The sequence below is a fragment of the Rhinoraja longicauda genome, chromosome 1 (genome assembly GCF_053455715.1).
Source record: "Rhinoraja longicauda isolate Sanriku21f chromosome 1, sRhiLon1.1, whole genome shotgun sequence".
In the NCBI taxonomy this organism is placed as follows: Eukaryota; Metazoa; Chordata; class Chondrichthyes; order Rajiformes; family Arhynchobatidae; genus Rhinoraja; species Rhinoraja longicauda.
In genome coordinates this window covers 101,589,364-101,611,039 of record NC_135953.1, presented here as the reverse complement: position 1 = coordinate 101,611,039, position 21,676 = coordinate 101,589,364, and the positions used below count along the sequence as shown (strand labels likewise).

Genomic DNA, 21,676 nt, shown 5'->3' with positions numbered 1-21,676 from the left:
GGTCTTGACCTGAAACGTCACCCATTCCTTCTCTCCAGAGATGCTGCCTGTCCCGCTAAGTTACTCCAGCTTTTTATGTCCATCAATATTTTATAAAGTTCAAATGTCAAGAATGCATGCTAACCAGTCAGCGCAAAGACAATACGTGATTACAATCGAGCCATCCACAATGTACAGATACAGGATAAAGTGAATAATATAATAATAATAATGCAGCCAGGGTGGTGTGGACCTTTGATGACATGAGCTGCCTTCTTGAGGGAGCCCTTCCTGTAGATCCCTTTGATTCTAGAAAGCCTAATACCTGGCATGGACTGGGCAATGTCCACCACTTTCTGCAGCTTCCAGCCGTAAACTTGCACGATAACATCAATGCTCTTACTTTCTATGTCCTGGTAAATAAAGGTTTTTTTTTGTATCCACTGGCAATGCATTGCTATTGTTCATTGAAGGTTTGTGCACATTACTTATAACAAAAGGCCGTCTTAACTCATTAAAGATCTGTTTTTCGATCTTCAAGGCAATGCGTGGGGGCGTGGCTGCGTTCTGCAGCTGCGGCTCACCGGCAGTCTCTGTCTTTTTTTTGTTTTTGTCTTTTGTTATCGTTTAAATGTATGTTTTGATTTATTTTTAGCTCTGTATATGTGGGGGTGGTGGGGGGGTGGGGGTGGGGGAAACCTTTTCTTCTAATCTCCTCCTCAACGGAGATGCGACCTTTATCGTGTCGTATCTCCATTTGTGCTACGGCCTAACACCGTGGAGTCGGCGGCCTCCAGCTGGGATCGACCTTGAAGACTCCGGTCGCAGGGCCTGGACTTACCATCTCGGAGGCTTCGGCCGTGGGTCCTGCAGACCGCAACATCTGGGGTTCGCAGGTCCCTGGCTGGTGACCGGCTTTCGGGAGCTCCAGCCGTAGCAGCTTCGACCACCCCGAAGCGCGAGGTTTGATCGACCCGCTCGCAGGCCCCACATCGCCCTGCGTGGCTCGGCCGCGGCACTTTCCATCGCCCGGTGGGGGCTCAGGACCTTCATCGGCCTGCTCGGCTCGGCCCTGGGACTTTCCATCGCCCGGTGGGGGCTTCAAAAGTCAGGAGCCTCGATCGCCTCGTGGCATCACGGGAGAAGGATGAGGAGGAGATAAGACTTTTCTTTGCCTTCCATCACAGTGAGGGTGTGCCTGGAGCAATCACTGTGATGGCTTTTTGTGTTAAAATTGTAATTGTGTGTCTTGTGTTTTTATTGTCTACTGCCGGACCCTGACGTGAGAGGACGATGGCGCTATTTGTTCGCCGCTTCTCCGTCAGGATAGTTCGTCTGTTTGTTTTTATGTCATGAGTTTTTGTAAAGCGTATTTGAGCACTTGGAAAATCGCTATATAAAATAAATGTTTATTATTATTATTATTATTATTGTTGAGATTGGGTTTGTGTTTCTTCAAGAGAATGTATTGCTTCTTGACGACACCCCCTCCCACCCAGCTTCGTGCCATCCCTTACTCTCAATTTCTCCATGTGCATCTGATCTGCACCCATGATGAGCCTTTTGCGTTCTGGGACATCCGAGATGTCCCAGTCTTTCAGTAAATGTGGCTTCCCGCCTACTCACCCATGTCTCCTCTGTCCCGCAGTCCTGCTTTCACAACCCCGTCCCTCCAATGATAGTGTCTTAAAACAGGCATAGTGTTCCCCTGGTCCTTTTCCATCCCAGCAGCCTCCGCATCCAACACATCACTCTCCGACATTTCCACCATCTTCAACGTGATCCCACTACGTGAAGTCGCATCTTCCCATTTCCACGCCTTCCGCTGAAGACCACTCTTTGCAACTTCTTAGTTCCTTCACTTCCTCATTCCTTCCCACCCAACCCACCCCTTACCCAGGCATTTCCCCCAGCAACCCAGAAGATCACACTTGGATCACCTGCCTGGATCGGCAACTTGAACACCCAGGAGGAAAGAAGACTGCAAAAAGTGATGAAAATTGCCCAGTCCACCACACCTCCCCACCATCGAAGAAACCTCAAAAAGGCAGCCAGCATCATCAGAGACCCACACCACCCTGGCCACACACTAATTTCACTACTGCAATCAGGAGGAAGATATACAGTAAGAGTATGAAAACTAATATTCAGAGACGGAAACAGTTTCTTCCCTACGGTCATCGGGCTATTAAACACTACAACCTCTAAATAAGCTCTGATTTACATAAGCTCCTCCACCCCGCCTCCCCCACTGTCTCCTCCCCTCCCCACCATCCCCCTTCCCACCAACACCACCCCCCTTCCCCCCACACCCCTCTCTCCTCTCCCTTTCACTCACTGCCCCCTCCCCCCCACTCTTCCCTGACCGTCACTGTCCCCCTCCCCACCACCCCTCCCACTGTCCCTCTCCCCAGTCCCACTCCCTCCGACCCCCCACTCTCTCCCTCCCCCCCATTCTCTCCTCCCCCCACACTCCCCGCCAATCTCTCCTCCACTCCCCTCTCCTCCCCCAGCCCCACTCTCCCCCAGCCCCACTCTCCCCCATCCCCCCTCTCTCCTCCAAACCTCCTCCCCACCCCGATCCCCACCCTCCCCTCCCCCACCTTCACCCCCATCCTCCCCTCCCCCATTCTCTCCTCCCGCAGCCTCTCACCCTCCCCCACCCACCCCACCTCTCTCCTCCCCCACCTTCAACCCCACGCACCCATCCACACTCGCCCCACCCCCATTCTCACTGTCCCCCTCCCCCCACCCACTGTCCCCGCTTCCCCACCCCCACTGTCCCCCTTCCCTCCCACCCCCACTCTCTTCCCCCCACCACCACCACCCCCTTCCCCCCACTCTCCTCCTCCTCCCCCCCTTTCACTCTCTGTCCCCTTCCCCCCACCCACCTTTTCCCCTTTCCCTCCCCCCACTCTTCCCTGACCCCCACTGTTCCCATTCCCCCCACCCCCACTCTCTCCCCAGTCCCACTCTCTGCTCCTCCTGCCCTCCCCTCCCCCCCAGTCTCCCCACTTCCCTGACCCCCACTGTTCCCCTTTCCCCCACCCCCACTCCCTTTTCCCCCAGCCACCCCCGCTGTCCCACTCTCTCCTCACCTACTCTCACTCTCACCCCCCTTTCCCCACCTCCCCCATTCCCCCACTCTCTCCTCCGCCCACCCTCACCCTCTCCTACCCCCACCCTTCCCTCCACCCACCCGACGTCAGATGCACAGCACTTGGAAAAAATGTGTTTAGAAATGAGTTTTAAAGTTTAAAATGACTGTAACTTAAAAGATATTCGACCAATTTAAGTAAAAACTTGTTATAAACAGTCGCGAGGACAGTGGTGATTAAGGTGGCGCTAACATTGTGGCGCTGTGGTTTACCGTTGTGAGCAAAAACACGTGTGAGCACCCATAGGAAATCCACTGAGATACTCTTGTTCAAACTATTCCCAAAGCTAATTCAATCCCATAAACATTTTTAGCACCCAATAACCATTTCTGGCACAATGAGGAATTCTTATTTTAAAAAAACAATTTATTTTAATTCAATATAAATACAGAAATAAATTCACAAATAATTTATTTATACTTAAAATTATATTACAATTCAAAAAGCATATTAATTGTGACAATGAAGAGGTTTACATGTGATACCATTGGAAGATGGTCTCAGAGATGAATGATTTTATTACAAAGTACAGAGAAACCTTTTAAATGGACAGGTAATTGGCAAATGAATCTCAGCACGGGTTAGTGCGAGATACAACATTTTCATGGGGTGGAGGAGCAAAAGGATTTAGGAGTACAAATAAAGCTAAATTACCTGGAAAATTAACCTTTTCTCTCTATAGATGCTGCCTGTTGTGAACTTTTATGATTTTCTGACAAAATGCTGGAGTAACTCAGCAGGACAGGCAATATCTCTGGAGAGAAGGAATTGGTGTTGTTTCAGGTCGAGACCCTTCAGTCTGAATGTCTCGACCTGAAACGTCACCCATGTCTTCTCTCCAGAGATGCTGCCTATCCCACTGAGTTACTCCAGCATTTTGTGTATCTTCAATTTAAACCAGCATCTGCAGTTCTTTCCAACACATTCATCATTTTCTGCTTTTGTTTCCACTGTCATTTTACTTTGCACACATTGAAATACTTGTTTTGCCAATAATAAGTCAACATATACTTCCCAAATGCAAATAATGTCGCCCCTCCACATTCATTTAGCAAAAGTAGCATAAATCGCTGAATAATGTCAGTGTACATTACTGGTTCGATTAGAGAAGATTTTAAAGGACTCCAGTAATATCACTGATATTTTCTGTGCTGTTATCAACAAGTGTTTTGCTTATTTTAATCAATTATGATCTCATTGTTTCACAACATCGTTTCCAACTGCAGATATCAGGGTGGCTCTGCACAGAATTCACTGCATTCAATAGCACGAAGTAGCCTCTCTCTCAGCAAATCTTTGCTGCTGTAATTGGGGAGTTCCAAGGTCTTGATGCATGTATATGCATGAGGATACGATAAATCTGGATCATACAAGTACTGGGGCCTACATATTCTTATTATGAATCTTCCAATCCCACCTGCTGGGATTCTCTCACTTCCTGAGAGAAAAGCTAAGAGATGGGAAAAGAACAAATATTAAAATGAAGATCAGTCAGAAATATGTAGGCCAGTTATAGTGGAATCATAAGTGGAAAAGGCTCGTTGGCCCATCGAGTCTACGCCGATATTCTACATTTTACATTCATCCAAAAATAATTAGAATTTATGTTCTCTATGCATTCTTTTCAACTTTCCCCAGATACTCCAATTCGCCTAAACGCTAGGGGTACTTTACAGTGGCCAATTCACCTACTAAACTGGAGCACCTGAAGGAAACCCGCACTGAGAACAAGCAGACCACACAGACAGCACTAGAAGTCAGATTGAAACCAGATCTTTGGCACTGTAACACAGTCGTACAACCAGGTGAGGTCATCTGCTATTGATCCTGATTTGCTCTGGCCTTTTCTCGCCTCCAGTCCCTCCTTCCCCCCAACTTCTAGCTTTCAGTCTGAAGAAGGGATCCGATCCAAATTGTAAACTATTCCTTTTCTCCAGAGATGCTGCCTGACTCGCTGAGTTACGCCAGCATTTTGTGTCCATCTCCAACTGTAATTTATTTATTTTTATATAAACATAGCACAAAAAGTAAGGAAATTTGTGTTTGGTAGATTATTTCTTTGTTGTAACAATGCTTCTTGGCAATAAATCTTATACCGTTGGAAAGCCTGTTTATTTCCCTTTTAAATGGTGCCACATTTGTAAGGAACATGCATTTGTGGGATGAGCAGCAGAGCTGAGTATGTGGGTTGCGCCCATGAAAAATCTGCCAAATCTTCTCTGCCAATGCCAAACAACTTATTCTGCCATTGACTCTTGTTCGGTGTTGTTTGGTGGATTGGATGATTGAAGTCTGAAGAAACAAGACATATTGGCAATTTAACAATTTATTCATTTAATAAACAGGAGCCTCAGTAGCGTGTGGAAGAACCATACACAGCCACAACAGCCTGGCACCTCCTCCTCATGCTGGTCACCAGCCTGGTCACACACTGTTGTGGGATGGCATCCCATTCTTCAACCAGCATTTGTCGCAAGTCAGCCAACGTGGTTGTGTTGGTCACTTTGGCACGAACAGCACGCCCAAGCTGATCCCACAAGTGTTCAATGGGGTTGAGGTCAGGACTGCTGGCAGGCCATTCCATCCTCTCCACTCCCAAATTCTGGAGGTAGTCTCTGAGAAACCCTGCTCTGTGGGGGCGAGCATTGTCATCTTGGAGGATAGAGTTCGGTCCCAGACTGTGGAGATATGGGATTGCCACTGGTTGCAGAATCTCATCTCGATATCTCTCTGCATTGAGATTGCCTCCAATGATGACAAGCCTCGTTTTTCCAGTGAGGGAGATGCCGCCCCACACCATCACACTGCCTCCACCAAAAGATGTTACTCTATCGGTGCAGCAATCAGCATAGCGTTCTCCGCGTCTTCTCCACACTTTGACCCTATGATCCAACTGCCGTAGGCAGAATCTGGACTCATCGCTGAACATAACGTTCCTCCACATGTTCAGGTTTCAGTGCACGTGTTGCCAACACCAGCGCAAACGGGCCTGACGGTGAAGGGCAGTCATGGCAGGCCTCCTGTCAGCCCTATGAGACCGGAGATCGGCTGCTTTCAGTCTGTTCCGAATTGTCTGGGCAGAGAGCCATCGGCCATATCGTCCTGCAAACCTTGACTGCAAATCTGTAGAAGACAGCCTACGGTTCCTAAGTGCTGACAGGGTGAGGAAACGGTCTTCTTCGGGTGTCGTCTTCTTGGGACGCCCACTTCGCGGCCTGTCTCTGACATCCCCCGTTATATGGAACTTGGCCTTCACTTTGGAGATGGTACTAGGGCTCACTCCAAATAATGCCGCAACTTGGTTTTGCGGAACACCAGCTTGAAGTTGCCCTATCGCACGGGCCCTATCCAGATCAGTCAAACGTGGCATGCCGATTCTTGGAGCAGACACCTACTGACCACTGTAGCAGGGCCCATGCTCACAGATGCTGCCAATCAGGTACCTGATTGTCAGCACCTGGGGGTACCAGAAGCTCAAAACAAGAGTCAATAGCAACAGCAGAATAAGCTGTTTGGCATTGGCAGAGAAGATTTGGCAAATTTTTCATGGGCGCAACCCATATACTCAGCTCTGCTGCTCATCCCACAAATGCATGTTCCTTACAAATGTGGCACCATTTAAAAGGGAAATAAACAGGCTTTTCAACGGTATAAGATTTATTGCCAAGAAGCATTGTTACAACAAAGAAATAATCTACCAAACACAAATTTCCTTACTTTTTGTGCTATGTTCATATAATAAATTTGTTGCTTATTGTACTAAAGGTTGTGAATAATCTTTATTGCTCAAATAGAGGTTGTGAGCAATAATTGTTTCTTTGAGGCTGATACCTCTTTCAGGATTGCCTCTGGGCCTCATGGAAAGTTCCAAAAGCAATCTATGAAGAACCTGAATAAACTGTGCACCCCGTGTTTGAGCTCCTCATATCTGTACACTATGGAATAACTTCATAAGTTCTAGGAGCAGAATTAGGTCGTTTGGTCCAGCAAATCGACTCCGCCATTCAATCATTGCTGATCTATCTTTCCCTCTCTATTCCATTCTCCTGCCTTCTCCCCATAACCTCTGACACCCTTACTAATCAACTTAGCTTGAGACTAACAGCTCACTGAGTACACATGATTTCTATGGTCATATGTGGTGTGCCAGGTTTGAACCTCCTTCCAGATTGCCTCACCAAATATGATCAACATTCCGTATTCCTGTTTCCATCGATACTTATCTTACTTTCTCTTAACTACTCTTTGTGGTGGCATTTTCTACACTTAGGCCACCATGAATTTGGCATCTAAAGAGCTGAAAAATGGTCGACTTGAAATACGACTGTTTCTCCTTCCATAGATTTTGCCTGATCTGAGTGCTTCCACCATTTTCTGTTGTATTTTTTCTTAAGATCTAATTTTGCTGCATAATTACAATATGTATCTAAGTTATATCTTGCTGCTGTGTTGGAATTGTTTCATGTTAACATGTTGTGCTATTAAAAGATTTGGATATATTTACCAATGAATTGCTTTTTCTCCTCTTCCAGTAGGCTCTCAAAAATTTCCCAAAAATATTGAATTATTCTGTCAGTTGGAAAATATCCAGAATACACGGCATTCTGTAGATGAAAAACAAAGATGGGATTGAGACTAGATAGTGAGATGTTTCAAATATTTAAAGAGTTTCTGTTTTCCCAAATGTAAGAATACAGTTTCATATTGAAGTAAAATGTGTACTGATAGACATATTTGGCAGTAAAAATGTGGATCTCCCTATCTGTCACAAGAAAATGGATCCTCATCAGTTGAATTTTTAAAACTACGCTGGGAGCCTGCAGACAGGCACGTTTACAATCCTTTGTGGAGATCAGGAACATGAAAAATCGTTGGTTGAAAGTGGATCCAGCAAAGCACGAAGAAATTGTGAACTCCAGCACATTTGGGAGAGTGAGGGAAGGAGCTGTGGAAAAGAAAGAGGGCCAAAACCTATCAGTACATGGCAGAGATGGTAGAGCATAGCACAGAAAAGACATAGTCTAGTTAAACAGTGAACACGAATGAGCAGATGAATGACCTGCTTATCTAACAGAGGCATACATACTCCTGCCTGATTGTGCTTTAGGAAGTTGATGAAGTGGATTAAATGGGCTAAATCAAGAAACACTCTGAAGGGTTAGAATAAAAGCTCAATGATGGTTTTGGACTATGCCCAATATTACTTCCTTACTATTACTTCCTGTAAACACAGAGGACTTGCCAGAGAAGACTGTGGAGGCCAAGTCAGTGGATATTTTTAAGGCAGATAGATTCTTGATTATTACAGGTGTCAGAGGTTATAGGGAGAATGCAGGAGAATGAGGTTAGGAGGGAAAGATAGATTAGCCATGATTGAATGAAGGAGTAGACGATGGGCCAAATGGCCTAATTCTACTCCTATCCCTTACGACGTTATTGAGGACAGGATTTGTTACAAGCATTGAATGGTAAATGTGGAATGCGAAGCATACCTTTTCCAGAAGTTCCCACTCGTAATTGGTGTTTCCATGGATAATGGCCATCAGTTCTTCTGGGAGGAATAAATCCACAATGGGCAGTGGGAAACCTCTCCTGAAACCCTCGAAAAAGGCACTGAATTGTTTCTCCACAGCAGTGTTCAACTTGTAATCCACATGGGCTTCCACAAACTGTTTCCTATTTTAAAAGAAAATAGATTTTCTTTAAAGTGAATAACTTAGGTTGGTTTGACGAAGTGCGTAATGTGTCAGACATGTTATGGAAGCCCACATTCAAGTATTGAACTCCTTTGTTATACTGCCATGGAAGAGTGGAACAAAATAAGGGAGGGATGTTGGGCCAATGCGAACAATGGAGGGAGGTGATTGGGGTCCCAGTCATAGAATTATGTGGAGCAGATGTGAAATGGATGAAAGGAGGAGGGGGTGGTTGGTGGTGGAAGAAAATGGGTAATAAGCAGTTGGAAAAAATGGGTTGTGACAACGGACTTGGGTTGATCAGAAAAATAGGGAGTAAGTTAACTGCAAAGGATAAATTCAATGTTCATGGTAACGGGGATTGTAAGCTATTCAGGTGGAATAGGAGGTGCTGTTCCTCTAGTTTGTATTTGGTCTCATCTTGGAAGTGGAGGTAGTCAAGGACAAGTCGTTTTGGGAACAGGAGGAAGAATCAAATGACTTGCAACCGAAAGCTCCTAGCACCCATGGCGACAGAGTAGGTGTTTGGTGAAACGATAGCTTTGTTCCATTCTGCTTTCCTTATCAGATTCCATGATCTGTAGCTCAATGTTGTGTCCACATCCCCTGCCAGCCTCTTTTGTAGTTGATTGCCAGTTCTTTGCCCCACCTGTTCCTGCCACTTTTTTTTATACTGCCACCACCCCTCCAGTCTCCAGGTCAGGGAGTTGTGAGGTGCCCACCCACCCTATTTTAGAGCCTGGGGTTGGGTGTGTGAGAGATTACTAGCCTAGTTCTCCATCAGTTCTGCTTATGACCTGAATAGTCTCCATTAATGAAGAACAGTTACCTGTTATGCTTTTGGACAAGTATGTTGGCACCATCAGCAATGAGTTCCTGTGCAACTATCGCACCGTCCTCTGTGCCTTTGATTACCTGCAAAATCATTCCAGAGTTACATGACAGTTTCATTGTTTTCCAGGTTTATCTGCAGCACTTAACACAATTCAAAAGCTTCACACTCATCTTTTCATAGTTATATGTTCATAGAGCATTGAAGCAGGCCCTTCAACCCAACTCATCCGTGCCCACCAAGATGCCCCGTCCAAGATAAGTCCCATTTGCCCATATTTGGCCCAAATCCCTCTGAACTCTTCCTATCCACGTACCTGTCCAAGTGTATTTTAAATGCTGTTATAGTACCTGCATCCTCTGGCAGCTTATTCCATTTACCCACCACCCACTGAGTAAACAAAATGCCCATCAGGTTCCTATTAAATCTTGCGGCTCTCACCTTAATCTTATGTCCTTTGGTTCTTGATTCCCCTACCCTGGGTAAAAGACTCTGTGCGTTCAGCCAATCTATCCCCCCTCAAGATTTTATGCACCTCTCTCTATAAGATGATCCCTCAGCATCCTACGCTCCAAGGAATGAATCCTAGCCAGACCAACCGTTTCCTACATCTCAGGCCCCCAAGGTCTTTTGTAACAAATTTAACATGAATCTGTTCAATGATGGAGCACTGAATTTCTCTTCCTGAATAGGTTTGCCTCTGGGAATCAGAAATGGTAGGTTTGTTATTTTAATCTTACCATGGCCCCTTCCTGGGCAAGAATTTATGGCAGTAACCCTACAATCCAAGTTACAGCTCACTTCTGTGAAGTACTGCAATGGAACAGGACTTCAGTAGAGGAGAGGTACACAGAAAAGATTGAAGGAAAATTATTCTTCACAAAAGTTCTACGTAGGTTAAGACCACTAGGAAGAAGCAACAGCAATCACCTCCTTCCTTACCAACAACATCGAGCACACCGAGGGCTCAAATAACCAGGGGTACTCTGAGAAGTCAGTCCTGCTGGTGGGACAGGAATGGACCCCAAGATCAAGATGAAGGAATCTGGCACACCTCTTAAGAAATGATTCTGTAAATATGACCATGTCAGGCTGTTGCTTTACCAGTCGGAGAGACAACTTTCCCAAACTAGACACCAGTTCTCAGTCATTTATGAAGAGGCTGTTTTCACATCTAAATTCAATGCCAGGGTTAATGATTGATGGTCCATTTGATTTCATTGAGATGAAGAGTTTCAATCCAAAATGTTAAGAGCCCATTTCCCTCCACAGATGCTTCTTGGCCCACTGGGTTCCTCCAGAAGTTTCTTGTACTTTATTCTAAGCTGGACAATTTCAGTGTCAATCATACTGCTGAGTGGAGTCACAAACAGGGTTAACCAGATATGGATGTCAAATTTACTCCCTATAGTACCTTCTGGGTTTCAGTACAGTCTTTCCATTATACTTAAATTTGTTAATAGTTTGAAATTAACGTGTTTGTTGGTGATATAAAAATGGAGTAAACCTACTGTAAATGTTTGGTCCAATTCTTCTTCAATGTCATCATACTCATAATCGAGGACATATTGGAGTGATCTGTAATTCAGAACAAAAATACAAACATTGAAAGCTAGTCACTGTGTTACTGGTTTTAATGCAAGACATGTACAAGATTATGGAAGCATCTTTTGTAAACTGATCATCCCTCATTGATCAGAGATTAATTGTTGAAATAGTCTGTAATCTTCATATCTTAAATTCCCATTTTTATGGACAATTCACTAATACTCTCTGTAAAATCATGGATGGGATGAATAGATTTGGAGTTTACTCACGCTCCTTCTGTTGGTGAGAATTCCTTCAGATCTTCCAGTGTTGGTTGAACATGGAGCAACTTTTTGTACAAAGCCAAAGGGAAGTGTAAGTTGGCAACATGACCATTGGATAGGGCAATTCCACAGAGAATTCCCACCAGGTGAAATACATCATCTGATCCGATTCCCTATGAATATTAAAACAATACAAAACTGTAATCGTATTGGGTCCAACACAACACTTATGTGATTGGATAGATAATCTTAGCACTAATTCATGATCAGAAGATGTGAATTCAAATCCCACCATAATGCCTCAGTAATGTACATTTTTATTAAAATAAATCTAAATTCAGATTTATTCTACACTGTTGGCATTTCATTCCCCTTGAGGAATTTAAACAGAGAACAATAACAGTATAGTTCCAGAGGATTGCTATTTTTTAAATTGCACGTATTGCAGTTTAAAATTTTTAATTTTCAGTCACAGGAAGTGGGCAAAGCTGGTAAAGATGAGACTTATTGTCTATCCCCACCTGCTATGTCTAAGAGAGGAAGCTGATGGTAAACGGGCTTGCTCAACCATCAAGTATCCTCTGTTAAAGTAGTCCTCTGGAAGAGTGACTTCCAGTCCGGTTTTGTAGATTCTGAGCTGGCTAACGAGGCCGATGTAGGAACAGCGGTCTGTTCCACAGATGGTGCAGCAGGTGGCTGGTGGATAGTATGTGAGATGGTGCACTCCATTATCCATATATTTGCTTCTAATACATAGCCTCATGGTTTTCAATATCATTCTGAAGGCTGCCGCTCCATTTTGAGCAGTCCCTCGGATTAAGAGATCCCCAAATATCAACAGGCACGATGTATTTCTTAGGCATGTACTTGAGTCTTTTCCTCTTCCATGGTAATTAAATCCCATGACAGAGCTCAAAATAGAGCAGTTGTTCAGGAATGCCCAATGTAACCCTCTGTTGGAAGGTATTATGGTGCAGAAAGAAGCAATTTCCTTCCACGTTCCAAAAACATGCAGGTCTGTAGGTTAATATGCTTCTGTAAATTGCCCCTAGTGTGTGGGATGCAAATGTTGGATAACATGGAGCTAGTGTGTGGGTGATCAATGGGCGGCGTGGACTTGGTGGGCCGAATCATGCTGTATCTCAAAAACTTCTTACCCAGTTGGGGAACCACAACAAGTCAGATTCAGAACAGTGCTCAAAAATCTTTGTATCATCCTGAAGTTCCTTGCTGAAAAGAGTCAAGAATTCTTGTGTCACCCCAGGACCATAACATGATTCATTGTTAAATGTAACCTGAAATAAAAGAATCAAGAATGATGCATTACCATTTTGAATCTTAACACTCTCCTCATTCACATTGTTCATTTTATATATATTTAAAATCCAACATAAATTCTCACATGTCCTTACTTTATTGCTAGTGACTTTGGCAAGTAGGAGTCAGGAGAAACCTAGAGTCTTTTAAGTGTATTAGATGCAAGAGTCTTTTAAATGTATCAGATGCGTAAGGAAAGAGTGGGAACCCTCAAAGACCATAAGGGGAATCTAAGGGATATGAGTGAGGTACAAAACGAATACTTCTCAACAGTATTTACTGTTGAAGGATCTAGAAGCTGATGTGTGAAGAGAGGGGGTACTGATATTCTGGAGTTTGTCCGTCTCAGGAGGGAGAGGTCTTGGAAATACTGTGTACCTTAGGGTGAATAAATCTTTAGCAACTATTCCAGGTTTTGCAGAAGAATACTTCCCAAGGTGCCACGGCCGAGGTGCCCAATCAGAAGGTTCGTCAGTCGGCGGGACCTTGCCCAAAAGCTCAGTGGTCGACAGGACAGGGAACCCGCCTGAAGGCTCGTCTGGGCCCGCACGATGGGTTGTCATCCAGTGGGACCCACCTGAAGGCTCATCAGTCAGTGGGACTGGTAACCTGTCCAAAGGCTCGTAGGACTGCGGGATCAGGAGCCCGACCAAAGGCGATGGAGGGAGATGGAGACATCAGGCGCAAGGAGTGGGCTGGTAGGAGGGGGAACCAGTAATGCCTCTAACGCCTTCAGGGTTGGCTGCAGGAGGCACCCTCGGGACACAGATGGCCGAATGAGAGGGATGTTGATTCGCGGGAACTGCTCCAGAACACCGAGAGCGTGGGCTGACCGGACTTTGCATAATGGAGCCAAAAATGGCGACGCCTGCATGTGAAATATATGCAAAAAGTACTTCACTGTGCAGTGGCATATGACAAATAAAGCACTATTGATCTATTGAGGATGCTAAGGGATGTAAGGAAGGAGATTGAGAAGATTCTTGTATCTTTGTTAGTGACGAGAGGGTTAACAGAAAACTGGAGGATAGCTAATATCCCTTTATTCAAGAAGGGCAGTCGGGATAAGCCTGGAAACTGCAGGCTGGTGAGCCCTACATCAATGGTAAGGAAGTTGTTGGAGAAGATTCTGAGACAAAGGAGGGAACTAAATAGTAGGCATCAGCATGGTTTTATAAAATGAATGTAATTCTCACATAACAGATTGAGTTATTTGAGGAGGTAACTAAGAAAAGGGATAGCTGTTGACCATAAGGAGTTAAGTAAACCTTTTGACAAAAGCCTACTTGGTAGGCTGGTCCTGAAGGTTAAACACAAGGGTCCTGAGGCATATCTGAAAAATGGATCCAAAATTGGTTTGGTGATAAAAGGCAGAGGTTAGTTCTAGATGGATATTTTTTTCTTCCCGACTGAAAATCTGTAACAATCTGCAATTCTATTTTAATGTGCTTGTGTGAACGTGACACATTGTAGGAAAAATGTGATTAAGCTAGAGTGTGCAGAAAAGATTCACAAGCATTTGGCCTGGATTGGACGGTTTGTCCTATAACAAGAGATTGGATAAACTGGGTCTGTTTTCCCTCAACCGAAGGAGACTGACAGGTGACACGATAGAGGTTTATAAAATAATGAGATTTTATCATTTTAGATAAAATGATAGGATAGATAGAATCTATTTTCTTTGGTAGAGGTGTCTAAAACTAGAGGGTGTAGGTTTGTGAGAAGGAGGAGGTTTAAAGGGAATCTGAGGGATACATTTTCACACAAAGAGTAGTTGGTCTGGAATGAGCTGCCAGAAGAGGTGGTGGAGGCAGGAACAATAACAACATTTAAGAGGCATCTAGACAGGTACTTGAATGAGCAAGGCCTAGAGGTATATGGAATTAATTAAAGCAAGTGGGATTAATACAGATAGGATTGATGTGTAGGAAAAAAAACTGCAGATGCTGGTTCAAATCGAAGGTAGACACAAAATACTGGAATAACTCAACGGGTTAGGCAGCATCTCGGGAGAGAAGGGATGGGTGACGTTTCAGCTCGACACCCTTCTTCAACTGAGATAGGACTGATGGTCAACATAGTCCTGGTGGGCAAATGAGCCTTTTTCTATGCTGTTGAACTCAATGATGTTTAGATTTTTTGACATATTTCTGAAGGGAAAACATGGGCTAATTTCATACCTGAAGTCCTGTAAAATCTGCAAGTCCATACTGAGATCTGTACCATTCTATTATGTCTTGAAGAACTGATGTTCTTGAAACAGTCACCTGTGGTCGAATAGTATTCTGAAGGAAATAAGTTCACTCATGACAAAAGGTTTGCAATTGCAGATAGTAAATGAGAGACAAAATAAACCAAGAAGCCTACCATGCAGTTATTAAAAACATTTTTGTTAAGTGAGGGAAAGACATTATTTTCCACTGCAATATTCTAATGGGACTAGCGGATGATAGAGCAGATCTCTATAAACCAGTTGGCTAAACAGGCCAATGCATGAAAAACCCTGCACCACCTAAAATGGGAGCAACAGGCAGGAGTGTGATCAGGACCGGTCCCAAGTGCCACTCAAGGCATGGGCTGCCCGTGCAGCGACATGCCAGACTGTGTCCAAGATAGGGGGGGACTTGAAGTGTGGTCAGGACTGATAGTTTAATTTAGCGATACAGCATAGAAACTGTCCCTTCGGTCCACCGAGTCCTCACCGACCATCGATCCCACACACCAACACTATACTAACACTAATTGATGTCAGCTTGAGGCCAGGAGCATGGAGCATGGCTACCTGACGGGCCGCAGCCGTGGCCTTGCCAAGATAACAGGCCTGGTTTGCTGCCACGGTAACAAGAACAAGTCCGGAGAGGGTGCTGCCGAGCCCGGCCTCTGCTCGCCCCGTGGATTGGGAATCGGAGAGGGGGTAGGAGGAGACAGTGACGGATGCTGGATAAAGAACCCGGTGAGAGGAACCGGTAGGTCTTACCTTCCTTGAGGAACAAGGACTAAAGAGGTCCAGGAGTGGAGAGGGACATCAGATGGCGGGACGACCGAAATGGAGGTGACGGCTAAAACGGGCTTTGGGGCCAGCTGCAGCTGGGACTGTAAAATGGTGCCAAAATGGCACCGCTTGCATATGGACTCAGTGAGCTGTTCTGTTCACATTGTACTGACCGGAACGATTGTGCTTATGTACGGGGATAGTTTTGCTGAATTGTATGCAAAATATGTATTTCACTGTACCTGGTAGATGTGACAATAAATGTACCATTGCAATGTACCCAGGATGGTGGGGCGGACGGTAGGGAACAAAAGTGAGGATCAATGGGAAGACGTCAGAAAACCAGGGAGGTAAAAGGGCATACACAAAGTCAGAAACGTGGTGCAGGTATTTCTTCTGGTTGGGACGATCACTTGTAATTTATACTTACGTTTTGCATTATTCGGGTTTCCAGCTTTAAATATTCAAGCTTTGTGTCGAAATTAAAGATACAAGGATAAGGAATTAATTGCCCGACGACCTGTAAAAGGCAAAATATATACATAATATTAACCTGATCATTGTACATTCGTAAAAGTTGTGCACATTATATATTTCAGGAAGGTAACAAATGCTCTCTATCTGACCTTTCTGTCCTGGGCCTCCTCCATTGTCAGAGCGCAAATTGGAGGAATAGCACCTCATATTTCGCTTGGGTAGCTTACACCCCAATGGTATGAACATTGACTTCTCTAACTTCTAATAGTCCTTGCTTTCCCTCTCTCTCCATCCCCTCCCCTTCCCAGTTCTCCCACCAGTCTTACTGTCTGACTACATTCTATCTCTGTCCTGCCCACTCCCCTGACATCAGTCTGAAGAAGGGTCTCGACCCGAAATGTCACCCATTCCTTCTCTCCAGAGATGCTGCCTGTCCCGCTGAGTTACTCCAGCATTTTGTGTCTACCTTCGATTTAAATCAGCATCTGCAGTTCTTTCCTACACATTTTGTCACATATTTAACATTATGCCATCCAATTGATGTTGTCTTCAAAACCATTTCAGTTTGTCCAAAAATGCAGTACGGTAACCCTCATTATAACGGACCATGGTGGGGGGGAGGATAGTGTCCATTATGGCCGATTATCCACTACAACCGAGTAAGGTATTATCATTGTATGTCATAAGTCAGAAGGAATACGAGTAGAATTAGGCCATTCGGTCCATCGTCTACTCCGCTATTCAATCATGGCTGATCTATCTCTCCATCCTAACCCCATTCTCCTGCCTTCTCCCCATAACCTCTGACACCTGTACAAATCAAGAATCTATCGATCTCTGCCTTAAAATATCCACTGACGACCTCCACAGCCTTCTATGGCAAAGAATTCCACAGATTCACCACCCTCTGACTAAATAAATGTCTCCTCATCTCCTTCCTAAAAGAACGTCCTTTAATTGGGAGAAGAATGAGGAGGAGATAAGACTTTTCTTTGCCTTCCATCACAGTGAGGGTGTGCCTGGAGCAATCACTGTGATGGCTGTTTGTGTTAAATTGTAATTGTGTGTCTTGTGTTTTTTATCGTCTACTGCCGGACCCTGACGTGAGAGGACGCTGGCGATATTTGTTCGCCGCTTCTCCGTCAGTTTGTCAGTTTTTATGTTTTGACTGTTTTGTAAAGCGTCTTTGAGCATTTGGAAAAGCGCTATATAAAATAAATGTTTATTATTATTATTATTATTATTTAATTCTGAAATGTGGTTGAAATAAAGAACTGCAGATGATGGGAAAGTACACAAAAGGACATAAAGTGCCAGCCTAACTCAGCCAGTCTGGCAGCATCTCTGGAGAACATGGATAGTTGACGTTGGAACTCTTCTTCGGATTGATTCAGTCTGCTGAGTTACTCCACCAATTTGTGTTGTTTCACGTTTAAGCTAGATACCGATGTCGCTGGCCAGTACCAGCGAGCCCTGCTTGACCAGCTATCACACGGTCCAGTTGAAGTGGTTGGTGTTGCGGCTCACATTGTAGCCCCTGGCAAGATGCGCTTAGTCAGCATGGAGCTCCCTGCCTCTCACCAGGTGCCACTTCTTCCTTCGCTTTGTCCACTCTCCACTCCACTGCCTCCTCCTCCCGTCGCTTGGTCCACTCTGCCGCTCCACCGCCACCTCCTCCTCCTTCTCCACCGCAGTCGCTGACATCTTCCAAGGTGGAGTATGTCAACGACTTTGGGGTAGAAGGAGGAGGAGGCAGGGGCTGAAAAAAGTGCTGTCCGATGGGGCTACAATGAGACGCAACAACAGCCATGTCAACCACACCATGCGTCCACCCGCTATAACCAAAATCTGTTATAAAGGAGTCCATTAAAATGAGGGTTTACTGTATAGAGTGGACTCAAACAAATATATGTTGAAATTCTGAAATAAATCAAAAAATGCTGGAAACACTCAGCAGTTCAGGTATCCGTGGAAAGAATAACAGGTAATATTTTAATCATTGATTTTTCGTTGACATGGACTCGATACTGATTAACTGCATTGCTTTTGAAGAGCTGGGAATTCTCTCCTGCAGGAACAACAGAAAAGCCACAAAATAAAGACAGTAGTTGGTGAGATTTAGGTTTGGACATTCGTCTCTATCTTTCCTCATGTACCGAGCTTGTTTTCTTTGTCTCAATGGGTGGCACTCTTGCCGACCCAAAAAGTAATTTGTCCATTCCCTCCACAGATGCTGCCTGACCTGCTGAGTTCCTGCAGTGCTCTATTTTTTCCCAAAATAGAGTTGCCAGTGTCACCAAATTATCTGTGCGAGGCAAGATTTGATGTCTCGTGACTGGAATGATTAACATTTTCAGAAGCAACAGGCAACAGAGATACTCTACCTTACGAAGTGCTGCAAAGTACAACCCCACCAGTTTTAACTGGTAAGGGTGAGGAGGTATTTGAAGGCCCCACATCACCTGTGAAGTAAACAAGATCTGTATCAGGTATCCAAATGTTGAATCAATTCCAAAGATATTAATTGCTTAGAGTTTAGAAATACAACCGTGAAACGGGCCCTTCCCCCCACCATGTCCATGCCGACTATCAACCTTCCATTTACACTTGTTCTATGATATCCCACTTTCTCATCCACTTCCTACACACAAGACAACTTAGAGACAGTCTGAAGAAGGGTCTTTACCCGAAACGTCACCCATTCCTTCTCTCCAGAGATTCTGCCTGTCCTCCAGCATTTTATGTCTATCTTCCTCGAATAACATGGTTTGCCAATCTTCCATCCAAGAACAACAGTGGTTATGTAACACCTTTAACACAGCAAAATGCCTCAGGCCATTTCACAGTAGTCAGACTTGTACTTCCCACTGAATAGTAGTTTACCCCTTGTTTGTATTTAATACAATTTAGGGTGACACAGTGGCACAGCTGGTAGAGCTGCCACCTCACAGTGCCAGAGACCAAAGTGCAAAAACATAAGAAAATAGGTTGACATCCAAAAGAAAGAAGTAGGGTTGAACTGTTGAAGACGAGGTGTGTCAAGGGATGAGTGTTCATTACTGTTTGAATGAATGAATGAATGAATGAATGAATGAACGAACGAATAAGTTTATTGGCCAAATATGTGCATGTACAAGGAATGTGCCTTGGTGCTCTGCTCACAAATGACAACACAAACATACAGTTAACAATTAAGAATAAAGCATAACCACTTCAAAACAATAAGGATACACCATTACGGTCTAAACATGTGGGTGAAAATAAACCAGAGCAAAAAAGAGACTACAGACTTTGGTTATTGAGTAGAACTACTACTCGTGGAAAAAAGCTGTTTTTATGTCTGGATGTGGCTGCTTTGACAGTCCGGAGTCACCTTCCAGAGGGAAGTGCTTCAAAGATTCTGTGGCCAGGGTGAGAGTGGTCAGAGATGATCTTGCCCGCTCGCTTCCTGGCCCTTGCAGTGTACAGTTCATCAATGGGGGGAAGGTTACAGTCAAAGAGAAAAATAATATAAAATATGGCCCTGAGAGAGGAAGCAATCACGACGGAAATTGGCAATCAACAGGACACAGAAGAGAACTTGTGATGCAGTCATTCAGAGGGCAAGCCGTGCAGGTTCCAAGTAACAGTGTGGTTACCTCCCATTTTAGGCAGCCCCTCAACCTCCCGTCCCTCTCCCGTTCTCCCCCAACCATGCACCCCTCTTTTCCCTCTCTCCTCGCTCCTTCCCCTTCTGTGTTATACCATGTGCTTCCTGGATACCCAATGTTTATAGTGGAGAATACACGTAGGATAGAGGAAATAGCTAAAGGTATTTGGAAACCTGTAGTTCCTCATGGCTCATCATGAGCAATGAGCAACAGTTTCAATCACTATAAAGATAAAATGAGAGAACCACTTCACGTATTTCATTCCTTACAGGAGCACAGTAACATTTGCCATTTCTACTTCTATTTTATTTTCAATATTCAAATACAAGTTAAATTAAGAGTCATGTTTAATGACTAAACTGCTATGAGTACAGATATATTAGTTTGAAGCACAGCAGATTTAAGTTAGTTGTAACCAATACTTGACAAAGACAATGGTCACACACTGTTGTAGAAACAAAGTAATGCAGATGCTGGCTGCTATTCCTTGATAATAAAGAATGAAATACATTATTTTGGAGAACATGTTTCATAATTCCATTCTTTTTTCACTTGATAATCTTAAACTATCAATGTGTAGGAAAGAACTGCAGATACTGGTTTAAATTTCACTTAAAGAGAATTAACAGTGACATTCAGCCTATATTCCATTCTGAATAAATTATGTACCTCATCTATGAATTGATCGAATTCTGTTTGAAGAATACCCGGAAACTTTGTGACAACAAATGCCTGTAAACAATAACAAAAAAGTTAGATGTGATAACAGAATTTGAGAGGCACTTGGTCAGATGCATGGGATGTGGCAGGGAATAGAGGGATACAGACCATGTACAGGTCATGGCCAGTGCAGATATGATGGGCCAATAGACAATAGGTGCAGGAGGAGGCCATTCGGCCCTTTGAGCCAGCACCCCCATTCAATGTGATCATGGCTGATCATTCTCAATCAGTACCCCGTTCCTGCCTTCTCCCCATACCCGAAGGGCCTGTTCCTTTGTTGCACTGTTCCATGATAATATTACAGAGTTGATTTACAAACTCTCTGCTTGGGCTTTATACAAGATATATGCCCAACTGCAGAGCAGGGGAAATGTGACCTTTAAAAAGAGAACAGCCTTGATTTTGATTTTATTCTTTTGACCAATAAACCAAGAAAGAATTAATTCTTCCAATGTAACATGAAGATGCTCTTCATTGTAAGTCAGATACATTAAAAATCACACCCGCTGTGCAGCAAATTGGTTTATTACATGGCATTTCTCCATATTATACAACTAGGAGTGAAACTAGACAGAAAATGAATAGGAAGGAAACAAAATTTACATTAATGGACATGGCAAAAGAACCAGAGGAATCTCGTTTTACATGGCAATTGTGAACTGGATTGTCCTATCTGAGATCATGGAAAAATCTTCCAAATAATTTTCAAAAAGGAATTGCTATTGTGCTGGGAAAATAAATACTTTCTAGACTGCTGGAGAAAAGAAAGAATTGGGACTATTGGCATTCTCAAAGAGGCAACAAACATATAATAGACTGAATGGCCTCCGGTGCTGTCAAAATTCTAACTTTCAGAAATATTGTTTTAAGCAACACTTTTTTTAATGAATAGATTGACAAACTCACAAGCTGAATATAAATGTTATTATAAATCATTGATGAATAATTTGTATTACCTTTTTAAATTCAATTTCTGCAAAAGCTCACTTTCTGTTGTTTGTTTTTTGCATTAAATGTTACATTATAAGTGACGGCATTTGG

General features: G+C 43.9%; 1 protein-coding gene across 2 annotated transcripts in view; it reads right to left on the bottom strand.

Moving 5' to 3' along the window:
- Positions 1 to 3,511: 3,511 nt before the first annotated feature.
- The window catches only part of LOC144595808 (putative E3 ubiquitin-protein ligase HERC3), a 53,991-nt gene continuing 35,826 nt past the window's right edge, over positions 3,512 to 21,676 (bottom strand). The window contains exons 15-25 of one of the 2 annotated variants that reach the window (XM_078403494.1): positions 20,582 to 20,644; positions 18,647 to 18,724; positions 16,216 to 16,305; positions 14,974 to 15,078; positions 12,634 to 12,771; positions 11,483 to 11,649; positions 11,177 to 11,243; positions 9,663 to 9,748; positions 8,630 to 8,813; positions 7,642 to 7,741; positions 3,512 to 4,587 (exon numbers count right to left, since the gene is read on the bottom strand). In XM_078403494.1, coding sequence (XP_078259620.1) covers positions 4,367 to 4,587; positions 7,642 to 7,741; positions 8,630 to 8,813; positions 9,663 to 9,748; positions 11,177 to 11,243; positions 11,483 to 11,649; positions 12,634 to 12,771; positions 14,974 to 15,078; positions 16,216 to 16,305; positions 18,647 to 18,724; positions 20,582 to 20,644 — 1,299 coding nt within the window. In that variant the 3' untranslated portion in view covers positions 3,512 to 4,366. The remainder of the gene's footprint in view (positions 4,588 to 7,641; positions 7,742 to 8,629; positions 8,814 to 9,662; positions 9,749 to 11,176; positions 11,244 to 11,482; positions 11,650 to 12,633; positions 12,772 to 14,973; positions 15,079 to 16,215; positions 16,306 to 18,646; positions 18,725 to 20,581; positions 20,645 to 21,676) is intronic. The other variant, XM_078403505.1, reaches the window with a different exon arrangement.